At 45.0% G+C, this 16,912-nt stretch overlaps 1 protein-coding gene across 5 annotated transcripts in view; it reads left to right on the top strand.

Moving 5' to 3' along the window:
* Window positions 1-16,912, top strand: part of LOC136115739 (CBP80/20-dependent translation initiation factor-like) — a 125,097-nt gene that overhangs the window by 59,728 nt on the left and 48,457 nt on the right. For 2 of the 5 annotated variants that reach the window (XM_071801614.1, XM_065861947.2), the window contains 3 exons: window positions 2,864-2,939; window positions 5,558-5,748; window positions 5,983-16,321. In XM_071801614.1, the coding sequence (XP_071657715.1) occupies window positions 2,864-2,939; window positions 5,558-5,748; window positions 5,983-6,079 (364 nt within the window). In that variant the 3' untranslated portion in view covers window positions 6,080-16,321. Of the gene's footprint in view, window positions 1-2,863; window positions 5,749-5,982; window positions 16,322-16,912 lie in introns of those variants that run through there. The other 3 variants (XM_071801617.1, XM_071801616.1, XM_071801615.1) reach the window with 2 other exon arrangements.

The raw sequence follows: 16,912 nt of genomic DNA, 5'->3' as shown, positions 1-16,912 counted from the left end.
AGAAGTAACGTTATCTGCAGCGACCTTGGCAGAGGAGCTCTGCGGAGGAGCTGTAGCTTCAGCCTGTGAAGCCGCGGTTGGGGGGGCAGTGGCTGCAGCAGCAGCTTTGGCTGTTTTGCCTTTTCTCGAGCGGCTAGGAGTGTTTTTTGCTAAAGCTTCCAAAGACGCACTGCAAATCTCAGGAATAAAAAGAGACGCAAACCTCCTATTGAACCTCATTTCTCTTAACAGTAACACAAACTGACACACATTCAGCAAACCAGATAACACCATCACAGTTCTATCAAAGCTCCAAGGATATTCGAAGTTCTCTAAAACATTTGCAAACTGTCCTAGCGAAAACACAAAAGTATTGTTAGTCAGTCTTTCTAAAGGTTCGCTTGACCAATTAGCAAATATAGAGCCGTATTTATCTCTCCTGGAGGTTTTTCAAGGTAAAGCAAAAACGAGTAAAAATACATTAGCGGCTGCAGCATAATGAAATAAACCAGTGCCAAACCACACAGGATCATCATCATGACTAAATAATATCCGAATCAAATAGACGTGCAAGTATCACAACTCTATGAGTTGGCACCGTGCCAAGAAAATTGAAAGGTACGTCAGAGCAGTAGAAAAGCCAAAAATCTCCAAATTTACCCCTTTCTCTTGCCCCACGTTGGGCGCCAATTATCTGTCGAGGGTTAAGATTGCGGGGTGACAATCAAACCCTGGCAGATGTATTGTTAACCTCCTCCCCCCCCCCCCCACTTCCCCCTTTTGTCCCTCCCTCTCCCCCCTTCCCACTCAGGACAGGCGATCGGGAGGGAAAGAAGGACAGAGAGAAGAGAGTTGGAAAAGTTAAAGATGTTTTACTAATGCTACTAATAAGAACAGAGAAAATAATACAAAATATACAAAACCAATCTTGAAAGTCTCAGCAACTGCAGAGCCAGCACCCAAAGTCCTGGATTAGACTCTGTAGCCAACCGGAGCTGGATTCAGTCTCTCACTAGGCCTCAGTTCGCAGGGACGACCAGCAAGGTCCTCTCCTAATGTCAGCCATGAGGAAAAAGGGAAAGAGAGCAAAGGGCCGAGATCCTCGTGATCTCCCACTTTTATATGAAGTATTCACGTGAATGGAATGTTATACACCGTTGGTCAGTCTCTCGATCATCAGTTTCTTGTTGCCCCTCTCGCGAGATGTCCATCCGTGCTTATCAATAAGTTTGCATTCCATTGCTAGGTTTAACCAAAACATGTGTTGGGTTCTCCAGGAAAATGCAGCTAACATGAAGGCTTTAGCTGACAGGCAAATTCACTAAAAAAGAAACTTGTTTTTAACAAAACCAGGACAGCCAGTAATTGCATCCAGCTGATTGACCTCAAGTGTCTTTTGCTGGGCTGAAGCATTTTCCTCCAGAAAAACATTAGATTTTATTTGCAGATACTGAGTTTGGTGCTATGAAGTGGAGTGGTTAAGGAAAACAAGACAACTTTACCTCATTTCTGACCTGAATTTATCCACCTTTCATTTCCAGCATTAGCTCTTGCTGTAATTTACCTCTTCCAGTTCAAACCAGCTTTTGTAGCTGATATTTTTCTCTTCATTCCAGATATCTCCCAAACCCCGTTTATCACTTTAGTTTTTCCCAGGACTCTAAGATTAAATTTCTCAACCACCTCTTTTGAGTTCAGGCTCAGCTGTGCCTCCTCATCCCCCTCATATATATTTTTTTTCTTTACATATATATATATATATATATATATACACACATATCTATATATACACACATATACACACAGACATTTTTGTCTTTGCAAATCAAAGTCACTGTTTCATCTGTGAGGGCAAGTCCACCGTTGAACACCTTTGATTTCCAATAAATTGATTAGAGTACTAGTTAGACTAAGCGTTTCCATTCAGCTTGGTGGTTTTTCAAGCCTGGTACCTCAGCATATTCAATTTTTCTGCCTTTTTTATTACCCCATTTGCTGTAATTCCACCAAGATCTGTTGTTCTCTGACTTCAAGGCACTAATTACCTGGACCTGCTGCTATCAAAGTTTCTGTCTAATATATATTATTTAATAATATGTCACTAATTGACCAAAAAATACATTATCATTCTTGCATTATAAAAATAGTTTATAAATGTAGAAGGGTATTTATTGACTATTTTTTCTTCTGTATCATTACAAACTCCTTGCATCCAGCTAGTAGTTATCTTCGGATTTTTTTTTTTTCCTTTCTTGTTACAAGAAAATCCTTCATCTACTAGCTATGTGTTTGGTCTGTCAGTGCTCGGCTTCTCACCCCCTTTTTTTTCACATTTCAAACTGTATGTTTGTATTTTATATCGATCACTGTTTGCTGTCCGCAATGGACATTTGTGCTTTTTCACCGACACCTTTCTCAGCAGGGGAACAGGAGCTCCCGTGGAGACTAACAAATGAGCAATTCTTCAAAGGAAACAGTTTTCATTACATTTTTGTGTCCTCATTTGTTTTGTATTGTATTGTTTTGGTTTTTTCCAGGTGGGTTGAGCTTTCAGTTTTACTTGGTCTGAGAATCAAATCCCCCAATGCTTCTGCTTGGAACTGCTTTTGATTTTCTCACTGCTACTATTACCCAAAGCATTTGAATGCTGTGGTGGATGGTGTAGATGGAGAGGACTGGGAAAAACATTTAATCTTGTATTAATGGCTTTACACTCACGTGGGACTGTTTTAGAGAGACAGCTCGCTCACTTCTGAGAGCTACTTTGTTTTCAAGAGAGTCCTTTGCAGGATGAACTCATCTTCCTCATGTGCCATAATAGAAAATGAACTTTGCCTCCAGCGAGGTTTCACTCAGTTTTCTTTTTGTTTTCTTCCTGCCACAGGCTTGGAAAAGGGAAATACGAGGACGGCAACAGCATCAACTTGAATGACATAGAGAAAGTCCTTCCAGTGTGGCAGGTAGGTGACAAGGACGTCTCCTCACAGTACGGTGGAGACCAGAAGCTTTTCTGCCTTACTTTTCTTTAGGAAATCTTTCCCAGAAGTGGAAAACCTTTCCCCGAAGTGGGAAAACCTGGGCTGGATGCTCTGAGCTGTGGTTCTTTGGGCTTTGTGATGGATAATTCTGCGGTGATTTCAGCAAGTACTGGGCAAGGGTAGTTACTGCAGAGACTTCATTGGGAGGCAAAACGTTGAAGGCAGTATATATATACAGACAAATATACATATGTTTATACCCATACATGGACACAGGGCTCATATATTTTAGGAAAGGAGGTTCTGAAAACCATCAAGGCTCCTGAAAGCTCCAAAATAAATTGTGGCCAAGAAGCCAGTGGTGATGATGTGCTGATCCATATGTTTCCCCTATGGGGTGTGTGTATGTTTATATGCAGTGCTCATCGACTTGTAAGTTTTCTCTATCCTGTTTCTTCTCCAAGTCTGTCTCTACAACCTGATTTTAGTAATTCTGCTTAAATGACATTTGGTGCTCGAAAGTTGGGGAATGACAGGACGAGGCCTTCAGTTAAGAAATCCTATTGAATAGGTCAGTTTGTCAGAATCATATAATTTTTCACTTTCCAGAGCCCTAGTCCTCAAAGTAGCTGATGGGCAAGTTTCTGAGGGTGCTCGGCACGATTTTGCTGAATTCTCCCCTTTGCCTGCAGAAGGAAAGGATGGAGATGTCTCACATGCTGCGGCAGCATCGCCTTTTTCTGTGATGAGCAAAGAGCTCACTGGGCTTCTTGCTCATGCACTGTGTGAAGGAAAAACTTTGCTCGTCCTGCAAACCATGTGATGATCCGCTTTACTGTTTCTTTTGGATGAGGTAGCTGGCACTAAATACACAAACCAGTGGAAGGAGTGGAGAAGAGTTGCTGATTTTGGCAGCATCCTTGGTATGTCTGGACTTTAGGTCACAGGGAGAAAACATCAGTCAGCTGATACAGACTCCAGTAATTCTGCAAAATAAGGTTATCTTCCCTGAGGAATAATTGGAAATAGCCTCAAGTTGCACCAAGGGAGGTTTAGATTGGATAAGAGGGAAAATTTCTTCCCAGAAAGAGCTGTCAGGCATTGGAACATGTGAGGGTGAAAACTCATGGACTCCACACAATCCAATATGAATTCAAGCGAAGCCATTTATTACAGAAACAAGCCTCCTTATATATGCAGTTATTTCCTGATCACGCATCCACACTCCAAGCATGCATTAGCTGATTGGATATTGTCCATGTTCATGAGCTGTCCACGCGCCCGAGTCTCACTGCTAATGGGTCTGTTGATTTACGTCATGTTGAGGCCCTGTTATTGTAGAACTGCCTCACTCCCACAGCAGGTCCTGTTTTCAGCTTTCGAAGTGGCCTTGAAATTCCTTTGGGCCTGGCTAGTTGAGAAATAAATCTCCATCTAATAGAAACCCATCCACACAACAACCTCAAGAAAATCCTTCAAATCTCCCACAGGAACAGGCTGCCCAGGGCAGTGGTGGAGTCACCATCCCTGGAGGGGTCGAACAGATGTGGAGATGAGGTTCTCAGGGACATGGGTTAGTGCCAGGGTTGGGTTAACGGTTGGACTTGATGATCTTGAGAGTCTTTTCCAACCAAAATGATTCTATGAATCTTTGGTGCGAGGAACTGACATTTTCCTCTAGGGTTTGTCTTTTATAATTGATAGCTACAAAATACGCCAGGTCCTCTTGGTCTGGTTGTCTCCTCGTCCTGTTGTAACACCAGGTTGAGTCCATTGATTCCAGCGAATTAATTCCAAAATACATCTTAGTATCCAGCTTAATTCTTAGTGTGGCAGCTCTAAGCTGGAAGACCTGGTGGGAATGCTGGATTTGGTGTTTTATTTGTGCTTATACTACATTATTTTGTGTGTAGGAATGAGGAGCTGGGTAGTTCTGGGTGAGGATTTGTCTCGTTTGGCATTGACAAGTGAAATTCTTGCAGACAGCTGGTTTAATCCTGACATATTGTTAACTGGATTTAAACACGATCGTGCGATGCCGACAGTGATTTTGCTGGTCTTTATCCCTCGTTTTAAATGTCTCTGTGGAGCACAGTGCGTGGAGGCATAAGGGAAAATATTCATCTGAGCATACAGAAGAAAAAATCATTTTCCATGGGGCTTTCCCACATTGCGGTTATGTTTGCAGCATATCCTGAGGAAGAGGCTTTTTGGGTTCAGACCACCAAATTTGAGAGATTTAATGAGTCTTACATGCAGGCTGCTTTGGAAATGTAGGTTCCTTTGATGGTGTGATGGACACAGGACATTAATTTAGCACTAATTTCTGCGTATGTATCTCTACAGAAAGATACAGTGACCCCCCCCTAATGGGTTAAGCAGAATATTCTGGATATCTGGACATTAATATATATACTTGAGTTTTGCTGCTGGAATCTATCAATAGGATTTTAACAAAATATTGCAAGGAAAGCCTATGACTATTTGGCAATGAAAAGGTTAAAAAAATTAACAAAAACCAAAAACAACCTCCCCCAAATCCCTTTTTCTTTATAAATGAGGGAAAAATGCTCATCAGCAGACTTTTATTTTGAAATTAGAGAATGTTTGCATCACTCCGAAGATCTGTGGCATGGAGATCTGTGGCATGGCGTGTTCTGCCATCTTCTGGACACAGGCAGGAGAATTCGGCTCCGCTTCAGCACTGGACACAATTCCTTTGGGACAACTGGTATTTTGAAGGTTCCTCCTGCCCTGTCTCAAATCTCACCTGGGATGCTTGTTTTTACTGGTAAATAGGCTTTTTTTGTTGAAATCTTCATGGCTAGGAGCTCATGAGGTCATTGCTTTGGCTCAACTCGTGAGCCGTGACCTCTTCATCTCTCCTTACTCATAGGAGTCTGTAGTTGGATTTGGACACTAATTCCCCTAAGTGCTGCCAAAAAAATAGAGTTTAGAAAAAAAATAATCTTTTGAAGATAAGTATTCCCCATTCATAAGATCTGATTTTTTTATTGCATGCCAGGGAGGATCAGTTGTCTGCCACATTAGAGAGACGCAGCTCAGATGCAGAGCCCATCTTCATCATCCTCACCTCAGCTGGGTTGTTGGAGACCATGTAACCATCTTGATGTCATGAGGACATCACGGGGAGGACTGAGTCAGTACATTTTGCTTTTGCTCCCTTTGGCAAACGCTTGGGAAGATTTTCAGGCTTGGATGTGTCACAGCCGAATACCCCATATGGTCTTCAGACTGCAAGCCCTTGGCAAACTCTCCTTACCAGAGAAGACAACCCAAAGGTTGATGTCCTACAAGATATCCCCCATCCTTCCTGTGAAGCTGCTATAGCTCACAAAGGGCACAGGAGGCTGCATTTCACACCGTGAATGCTGCTCGACACCAGCGGAGAGTTTTGGGACACATCCCAAGTGGTTTCTTGGCTGACATTTTGCAGTTTTTTGCTTTCAATTTGCTGGATTTGTGCCTTCAGGGTGAGTCCGTCCTCCTCCAAATGGTGTGGCCGTGACTTTGCTGGCCAACTGCTCCTTATCATGTGTTTTAGGAGACAGAAATTACGTGGCACTTTTAAAAGGCATACTGGGCTTTACTGGTGCTATGGGATAAACTTGGAAGACTGTATTGATATTGTTTTGTTTGGCGTCTTATAATTTGCTGCTCATCTCCTTCCATTTCCGTACTCATTTTTGACCCTTTTTATCATATGCTCAGAGTTACAATAAAGTGCTTGTTTCTCTTCTGGCTACAGTTGTCATCCAGCTTCCTCGTTGGATGAGAAACAAGGGAGCAGCGCCTTAGGGAAAAGGCAGACTCTGTAAATCGTTCACGTTCCTCTTAGCACCATTGTCCTTCTGACTTTGTCCAAACAGGCTTAGAAGCACCAGGATTCCTGACCATGCTGGCATCCCATCTGAATTTAGGCACCTAACAGGTGTCCTTGCCTACTCTCTTTGCAACCTCTCCTCATTGACAAGTGCTTGCAAGTCAGACATTAAAATTCAGTGCAGAGATCGTGCGAGTAAAGGTGGGGTCTGCATGTGGGTTGGTTGCTTGTGGTTCCTGCTGTAGGGGAGGTGTGAACATATTGGGGTGTGATTTGTTGTGTCTTGCATAGAGGTCTAGAGAAGGCTGAGTGATTCTCATCTGAATCATTTTTTTTGCCTTTACTGGGCACTGGGGAGGCCAAACCTTGAATCCTGAGATCAGTTTTGGGCCCCTTGCACCAAGAAAGCCTTTGAGGTGCTGGAGCGAGTTTAGAGAAGGGAACGGAGCCGGGGAAGGGGCTGGAGCACAAGTGCGATGGGAGCAGCTGAGGGATCTGGGGGGTTCAGCCTGGAGAACAGGAGCTGAGGGGAGGCCTTCTCGCTCTCTGCAACTGCCTGAAAGGATGTTGGAGCCAGGGATGTCAGGCTCTGCTCCCAAGGAACAAGCGACAGGATGAGAGGAAACGGCCTCAAGTTGCGCCAGGGGAGGTTGAGGTTGGATCTTGGGAACAATTTCTCCGTGGAAAGGGCTGTCGGGCATTGGAACAGGCTGCCCAGGGCAGTGGTGAAGTCACCATCCCTGGAGGGGTTGAAGAGACACGGAGATGAGGTTTTTAGGGACATGGGTTAGTGCCAGGGTTGGGGTAATGGTTGGACTCGATGATCTTGAGGGTCTCTTCCAACCAAAATGACTCTATGATTCTATGAGGACACCCATGTCCTTTCTCTGTTGGTTCTGCAAGGAGCCCAGAGGGACCAGCTCACACGTGGATTGTTCAGTCATGGGAGGTGCCTAAAGAGAGATGAAACCAACCCAGGTGTCCAGGAGGAGAAAGGTGGATTGTGGGTAAGCATCCCCTCTGCTGTCACTCTGCATGCAAGGAGAGGAGGTCAGTGACCAGCGCTGATGTGAGGGTTTGGTCCTGGATCCTACTGACCCTTCCAGAGTAGTGGTGTCAGAGGGACAGGTCTCTTTGGAGCTCAGGGACAGCTCTTTGGTGGGGTGATGTTATTTACCATCACCATACAGAGTCCTAATTGTCTCCACATCCTCTCTTGCCTTCTCTTTCTTCACTACAAGGTTGGATAGTTCTCATTTTAGCCACCCCAGATCCCTCCTCTCTCATAGTGGCATCACAACCCTGACATCCTTTACGTGTCTACCAAACACTTCTGAACAAGTTGGGGTGACTCCCAGGAGTCCCAAACTAGGGGGATTTCTTCTCCCCACCCCCAGATCCTGCTGGATTCCATCCAGAGCATGTAAGCATTGCTTTCAGAGAAGGTTTCTCATCTAACAAGCCAACTTCCCATATCCCAAGGGTCTTTCCAATCCTTTAACTGTGAAAACCACTGTGGAAAGCCCCTGTCGAAGAGCCAAGCTTTACTTGAGTATAGGTCACAACATATTGGGAGTCAGATCTCCACTGCTGAGTAAAAAGCTTTTGTTCTGCCGTGACTTTCAGTAAAATATGGTCTTGCTGTGGCCTGTTTTTTGTTGCATTTAATCCAACTGACAGTGACCTTGGGCTGAGAGGGCAAATTGCTGTGATCACCTGTGACTCCTTTAGTATCACTCCCATGTTAGAGTTAAGGCTGCTGTTGACCAAGACAGGTGGGACAGTTGCCATCTCCAAAGCACTGGAGAGGAGAGGTCCAGACTAAGTCTGGCTTATCTTCCATGCAGGTCACCAGCTCACAGGTTTTTATAAAGTCCAAGCCTGGGCTCTGACAGTAGAGCACAGTTGCTGTGAGCCCCGAACCAGGTTACAAACCCGATGGTTTTTATGAGACTTGCGTGGGTTTTCCAGATTATAATGGTCTTCCATATCATATGATAGACATCACTGCACAAAGGAAACACCAGGGAAATGGCCAAGAGCTTTGACATTTCCATTATTATTATTATTATTATTATTATTATTATTATTACTCAGAGCTGGTTTCTGATTGTAACAAATGAGATAGACTCTCCCTTCTCAGAGCTGGTTTTATTTTTCTGGCTGTCACCCAGTTCAAGCAGACTTAGCGATGTTGACTCGTAATTTATGGGGGTGTCTTCCCAACCCAGTAGGCACAGAGATGCTTTTTTAATTGTGGTTCCTGGAGCTGGTACTGGTCAGGTGAGCAAGGTTAGGGCCAGGCTGCCCTGTTGTTTGGAGTGTGATGACCTTCTGGCAGGATGGGAGGTGTTTGGGTTCTCTCACACCCTGGTTGGGTCAGCTGGGTTCAGAGACATGGATTTGGGATGTCCAAGAAGGGTTGGACAAGGATGACTTAACATTGCAGCTCTCAAGGTGGGCTTGACATTCGGTGACCGAGGGGACAGGGCTGGTGGCAGAGGAACCTCCAACAGCACTAGAGGGCACTGCAGCCTCGTTGCACGGCCCCGAAAACACAGCTCCGTGCCGAGGAAGCTTTTTCCAAAGGCTTTTTTCCAAGCAGAAACCTCACTGGGTGGTGACTTGGTCTCACACCCTCCTTCATGTTGCTCTCTGTCCCTCAGGGTGCACATCAAGTGTGGGAGATGTTGGGCTTGCGGAGGAGAAAGGTATTTGCACCCAGGGCTGAATTTATTTAGGACCATGCTTTGTTGTGTGCCTCAGAGCAGATGGAGACCCTGAGCAGAGTGGGGTTAAAACTGAAGGTGTCTGTGAAGCTCCCGTCATCATCACCATTGCATTGTCTGCACAACCCTGAGGGGAGCTGGTTCCTAGAGGTTGGACAAGCCCCACAGCCCAGGTCTTCCTTATGTCCTGAAACCTCCCCGACTCCTCTTGGAAATCCCACTTTTGCACAATTAATCCTTAACTCTGCATCCTATGGGATGCTCTGGCAGGGCTCAGGCTGAAGAGATGCTCCTCACACCAAGGAGCGGTGTCAGATGTGCTATGGGGTCCTTCCTTTCTCCAGAAGATGCTACCCCATCAAATGTAGGATATTCCTCTGAACACCCACGTTTCCATTTGTCCATCTGTCCCCCATCTACCCCATTGTCCCCACCCCACATTGAAGGACACACCAACCTCAGCAGGAGGGAGATGAAGACCATGATGGTGTCCACCGCTGGACCATCTCTGTTCCTTACACCCCAGTTTACCAGGAACTGGTTTGTGCTACAAAGAAAAAAAAAAAAAAAAAAGATGAAGAATGGAAATTTGGCTGCTTTGCAGCTTTTCCTTGAGCCAGGCTGATGGAGGGATGGACACAAAGCAGCTGAGTGGCCGGACTAGGCTGGGATTATCCTTAGAAGGTGGTTGGTTTTGGGCTTATGACCTAGGACCACAAGGAGATGAGACAAGAGAATGGGAGAGCTGGATGTGTAAGGCGGTTCCTGGAAGGATGATGAAGAAAGATCCTCTATTTTGCTTTTAAGGAGTTCACAAGTAGTTTTAGACTGGAGAAGAGCAGTTTTCTGGAGAATTAACTGATTTGGGTATGGGGAACAAATAATAACTCAATAGACATTTGAGTCTCAGAAATGTCACTGCATTGAGCTTTGGCTTAAACACACCAGAGAACAACACGGGCTTTTCTCAGCCTTATAACTGACTTCCCTTTGAAAAAAAAAATTGCTTTTGTGTAGCTAAAACAAGCCTTGAAAGGTTTTGTTTTCTTTTGTTTTGTTTTCCTAGTCCTTTCTATAGACTGTAACACACAGACACCCCAAATTCTGCCTGAATTTTAACTTCTGAATAGTGTTACATCTTTTTCTCCCTCGTTTTCCCAGAGGATTCATTAGAAATCTGAGAGGGCTTTTGCTGCACTCCCTTGAATTTGCTGAATATTTTCCTGAAGCCAATTGTGGGGTAATGATTAAGTTAAAAAAAAAAGTTATTAAAAGTAGCAGAGGAAAAAAAATCCAGATTTCTAAAGATCCTGAATAAAACCTCAATGTCTCTTTGATCAAGCAGCTATTTCTGCTGGCTTGGCTATTTCCACATCCTAATCCTCTTCCCCGCTCTCCATGAAAGACCTGAATTTTTAATAAAATCAGGGGAAGGAAGGAATTTTCTCTCTAAAAAAATAGACATACCACAGGACCAGAGAAGAGAGACGTGCAAATGTCCTCATTGGTGGAGGGACCTACACACATCGCTCTAAAAATCCTGCGAAGGGGGGATGTCCTCATTGCTTGTCTGACAAATTATAAGGTTAATGTTTCCTGTCACATTTAAAAATTTCTTTTTAAACACAAGATGCTCCTCCCCTCCCTTTCTCCCACCTTTCCTCTGATGTTAGGGGAATAGAAACTGATACAATAAATGAGACCAGAAGTTCTTAAAATGCAAATTTCCTGCCTGGAGGCAGCAGATAAGTCAATCCTGTCCAGCCTGGGGAGATATATATATAGCTGTGGGTGTAAATATAGGTATTTAGTGACAGGATAAGTGTTTATTGCAATTCAAGGTGGTTCGGTCAAAGATCGTCCTTTAAGTGGGAAATTTATTGCTGCGCACAACGCCTGGACATCTCTTCCATGGGGAAAATAAAGGCTGTTTATGAAGGGAATTAAATTATGTTCTCACCTGCAGTAGCTCTGTAAACCAGAGATCCTTCCTAGTCCCACCTTCATATTGTCCCTCATTTTATGATTTTTAAAAAAATACCTTTGGGGTTTGTTTGGGTTTTTTGAAGATACTCCATGAACTTCTCCACCAGCTGTAAAAATGGCAAGCGCTGAGCTGTACATGTGCTGGTCAGTGAAAAAAAATACTCCGTGCCATCCCCAAAATGCATTTGCTGGATGGTGGGGTTGAAGGATTTAATCAGGGTTAATAGAAATAGTGAGAAGAACAGGCTGGAGAGTTGTGGTCAATGGGGCAAAGTCTAGTTGGAGGCCTGTTTCTAGTGGAGTCCCTCAAGGGTCAGTACTAGGACCAGTACTATTCAATATATTCATCAGTGACTTAGATGAGGGAATCGAGTGCACTGTCAGCAAGTTTGCTGATGACACCAAGCTGGGAGGAGTGGCTGACATGCCAGAAGGCTGTGCTGCCATCCAGCGAGACCTGGACAGGCTGGAGAGTTGGGCAGGGAAAAATTTAATGAAATTTAACAAGGGAAAGTGTAGTCTCTTGCATCTGGGTAGGAACAACCCCAGGTTCCAGTATAAGTTGGGGAATGACCTATTGGAGAGCAGTGTAGGGGAAAGGGACCTGGGGGTCCTGGTGGACTTAAGGATGACCATGAGCCAACACTGTGCCCTTGTGGCCAAGAGGACCAATGGAATCCTGGGGTGTATTAGAAGGGATGTGGTTAGTAGGTTTAGAGAGGTTCTCCTTCCCCTCTACTCTGCCCTGGTGAGACCACATCTGGAATATTGTGCCCAGTTCTGAGCCCCTCAGTTCAAGAAGGACAGAGAACTGCTGGAGAGAGTCCAGCGCAGGGCAACAAAGATGACTAAGGGAGTGGAGCATCTCCCTTATGAGGAAAGGCTGAGGGAGCTGGGGCTCTTTAGCTTGGAGGAGACTGAGGGGTAACCTCATTAATGTTTATAAATATGTAAAGGGTGAGTGTCAGGAGGATGGAGCCAGGCTCTTCTCGGTGACAACCAATGATAGAACAAGGGGCATTGGCTACAAACTGGAGCACAGGAGGTTCCACTTAAATATGAGAAGAAACTTCTTCACAGTGAGGGTGACAGAGCCTGGAACAGGCTGCCCAGGGAGGTTGTGGAGTCTCCTTCTCTGGAGACATTCAAAACCCGCCTGGACACCTTCCTGTGTAACCTCATCTGGGTGTTTCTGCTCCAGCAGGGGGATTGGACTACACAGAATCACAGAATGTTAGGGATTGGAAGGGACCTCGAAAGATCATCTAGTCCAATCCCCCTGCCCGAGCAGGACTAGATGATCTTTTGAGATCCCTTCCAATCCCTAACATTCTGTGGTTCTGTGAACGTGGTCTCCATGACTTTGGCCACATGATGCTGCCCCGGTGTCCATGTTTCTCTCTCAGGGTTATTCTGCCCTTCATCTACTGGAAATTCCTCATTGTTGGCATGCTTTCTAATTTTTATCTTTTGTGGTGCTTTTTGTTGTTTTTGTCTTTAATTCCTGTAACGTATGAACAGAGAACCCACTGGAGAATGATAAGGCTTCATTTCTTCCTGCTTTTGTGACCCTCTTGATTATTTAGTTTCTCATTGTATATTCTTTTTAGGCGCCTTGTCCGAACAGAAAGAAAATACTTATGCTTATAGGAGCCGCTTGTTTCCCTTTGCCTGAGCAAAATAAGACCCCTTGGCTAGGCATAATAAGCAGATATCTCATAAAATATAAATTGCTTCTGCGTGCTGGCGCTAGGGAGGGAATCGCCAACCCTTACATCACGTGCCCATGAGTGACATTATTCCTTAAAGCTGCATATGCCATAATTTGTCCAACCTTCCTCTTGGGTCTGTGAATAAATACAGCATAAAAATACGTATTCTTCAAGTTTGGGTTGCTGCATGTTTACTAGATAAGAATGAAAAGGTTTGGGGTTGGTAGTTGCATGGACATGGTTTGAAAAAGCAGCAGGAGAGACACTCCAGCCTGTTGTTTCATGGTTGCTCTGCAACGATAATCTGGACCGATGCTGGTTTTTAAGACTCACATATGAAGCATAAATTTGTATTTGTCATCGTTTAAAAGAAAATGTGAACCCAGGATGATCTCCAGGTCTCCAGCCTGATGGTACCAGCAGGTCCCATCACTGCTGCTGGACCTTCTGGTCATGCTGTGGCATGGTGGCAATGGCTGGTCTGCTCCAGCCATTTGGTCTGTAGTCAATGAAAGCTTGGTTTTCCAAAAGCAGAGGGCTAGGCTGGGCTTTTTTAAAACTTTCTTCTCGTTTGGGTTGTTTGTGTCCATACCACTGTGGCCATGGGGTTTGTTCAGCCCTGCAGCTAAGATCTCTGGTGTAGATGGTGCTGAGAGATGTCAAGGATGGAGGAATCGCAGAATTGTAGAATGTCTCGAGTTGGAAGGGACCCACAAGGATCATCGAGTCCAACTCCTGTCCCTGCACAGGACAACCCCACAGTTCACACCATGCGTCTGAGGATGTTGTCCAGTCTCTTCTTGAACACTGTCAGGCTTGGGACTGTGACACCTCCCTGGGGAGCCTGTTCCAGTGTCCAGCACTCTCTGGGTGAAGAACCTTTTCCTCATGTGCAACCTAACCTTCCCCAGGCATAGGTTTGCCTGTGATTATGCAACCACCTCAGCCCAAAGGCTGCAGAGAACCTGGGGTCAAGGTGGGTCACCATGGATCAAGGTTTGACTTGTAGATGCAACCGGCGTGCTAAAAAATCATCTCTTTGCATGCAAATTTTGATCTGGAAACCCAGTGATAGGTTCTAATACTTGGATTGCTAGGGAAATGTTTCCACTTGGGCTTTATTTTGCTTTCGGTGCAAATCAGCCCCGTGTGCATTAAGGTTTCGGGAGCCGATGTGGTCCCCGTGCTCCCCATGGCATCGCTGCCCGGTGACAACAACGTCCCCACAAAACAGGTCTCCACCCTGATACACAGAAAGGCGAGGGATCAAACTCACACTAAAATGGGATTTCAGCCAGAAAGAGCAAAGGGGGTAAAAAAATACCCCGAGCATTAGTGTGTGAGTGGACACCTTGTCGTGCAATGTATCCCTCCAATATTTGCGTACAATGAAATGCTGGATCGGAGAGGTGATTGTGTCGGTCTAGACGTAGAGATCAGAAACCCGACTAATGTGGGTTGGCTTTTAGGGAAAACGTGGTCAGTATTTCTTTGTAAGACCTTAAAGGATCCAGGAACACTAATACAAATCACCAAGGTCAGGCTACAAACACCTCAGACACTTGGACCTAACCGGGTTCTTAACCCACAGACATCTAAACCTGTGGTAGACAATACCAAGAACAATGCCAAGGTTGCGGCTCCCAATAACGCCAAGACACTCGATACTTTCAAAATTGAAATGCCTCCCCTATGGAGGTTGTTGAACTCGTCATACCAGCTATTGAATTCTACCAATCCAAATATCACAGCAAATTGTTGGCTTTGCTTCGATATAAGGCCACCCTTTTATGAAGCAGTAGGTGTACCCTCTAAACCAGGACTAGTAAACGGGCCTAACCCATTGCAATGCCTTTGGAACACCACCAACATCCCAGGAATTACAATGCAATACATATCAGGGCAAGGCTCTTGTGTCGGTAAGGTACCCCCTGGGAAAAAGGCGTTATGCGCAAATGAGATCAGGCTAGAAAAAGAATCGAAAACCAAATGGTTAGTTCCTGCTAGCAATACCAAATGGATATGTTCAAAAACTGGAGTCACACCGTGCATATCCCTTAACATATTTGATCAAAACAATGAATTCTGTATACAAGCAATGGTTGTTCCAAGGATCATATACCATCCAGAGGAATACATATATGAACATCTATCCCCTTCTACTTTTAATCACATACAAAAACGAGAACCCATTACTGCTCTGACCATAGCTGCCCTGCTAACCGTAGGAGCCGCGGGGACTGGAACAGGAATAGCCTCGCTAGTCGGACAAAACCAAAGATTTCATTCTCTCAGAGTAGCAGTAGATGAAGATTTGGTTCGAATTGAACAATCGATCACCGCCTTAGAAAAGTCATTGAGATCATTGTCCGAAGTTGTTTTACAGAATCGTAGAGGACTCGATCTCTTGTTCTTACAACGAGGCGGACTTTGTGCAGCTTTAGGAGAAGAATGTTGTGTATATGCAGATAACACAGGGGTTGTCAGAGACACAATGGCCAAACTTAGGGAGGGTCTAGAAAAGAGAAGAAGAGATAGAGAAGCCCAACAAGGATGGTTTGATTCATGGCTTAACCACTCGCCATGGTTAACAACCCTGATATCCACCCTAGCAGGGCCGATCATAATGATCGTTCTAACACTGATTTTCGGACCCTGCATACTGAATAGGCTGATGTTGTTTGTTAAGAGCCGGCTAGAGCAAGTTAATATCCTTTTGCTTGAACGCCAGCAACTACTTTAAGAAAAGTATTTACTAATCTTATCCCTAGTTATCCCTACTAACACCTCATTATTAATAACTACCTCATAGTTTTCACCTGTTCACTGTGCCTTATATTTTATGTTATGAAGTCTACCTCTAAAGATTTTTTACACAGTATTACACTAAGAAGCATATATCTTTTTTAAGACTTTTATATCTTAGCTAATTTAGTTGTGCATGGGGGGGGGAAATGTTGGTAGTTAGGGTCTTGCGTTCGGAAGATCTCGCGCTGTACGGGAAGATAGTGGCCCCTCCCCTGATAGGTGTAGTGTTTCGTGTGTTATCTAAGCAGACGGATGTGACGTTGTAAAACTCAAGGTATATATTGCTTTATTACCTACCAATAAACGCCATTTGCCGTCCACCACATTGGTGTCTGCGAGCTGATGGACCGAGCGACCTGAGGGTGGTTGCCGTGCCGTTCCTGAACCAGGACACCTATGTTGTAGGGTGAACCGCAACACCATACTGATGACAATTTGATGTGACATGGCCTGCTTGGCCACACTTAATGCATGCCATCACGCTAGCTATTGCGGTGCGAAGAGCTACCTGGATCGGGGCCAAGTGCTCTTCTTTCAAGACATGCTTAATCATGTCCGCAATGCTGGACCCCGCTGGCAATGACTGCAAGATTTCTTTAGTTGCCGAATTACACTGCTGGCTTAGGCATTCTGCCACAACTGGGCCTTTTGCCTCCACAGGCAGTCGCAAAGAGTCGACCGCTGCCTGGAGACGATCTACAAATTGCGTGAAGCTCTCACTATCGCTTTGTTTTATTGTTGACCAGGACGATGGTTTGGCAATGACTCTGGAGGCTGTGCGAATGGCTTCTCTGGCCGCACGAGTGGTTGTCATAACTTCATGGGCCCGCAGGCCCTGGGCCTGTGCCTGGGGGGTGATCATTGCTGGGTCCGTGC

Source organism: Patagioenas fasciata, chromosome W (assembly GCF_037038585.1).
Source record: "Patagioenas fasciata isolate bPatFas1 chromosome W, bPatFas1.hap1, whole genome shotgun sequence".
Classification (NCBI taxonomy): Eukaryota; Metazoa; Chordata; class Aves; order Columbiformes; family Columbidae; genus Patagioenas; species Patagioenas fasciata.
This window is presented reverse-complemented; position numbering and strand designations above follow the sequence as displayed.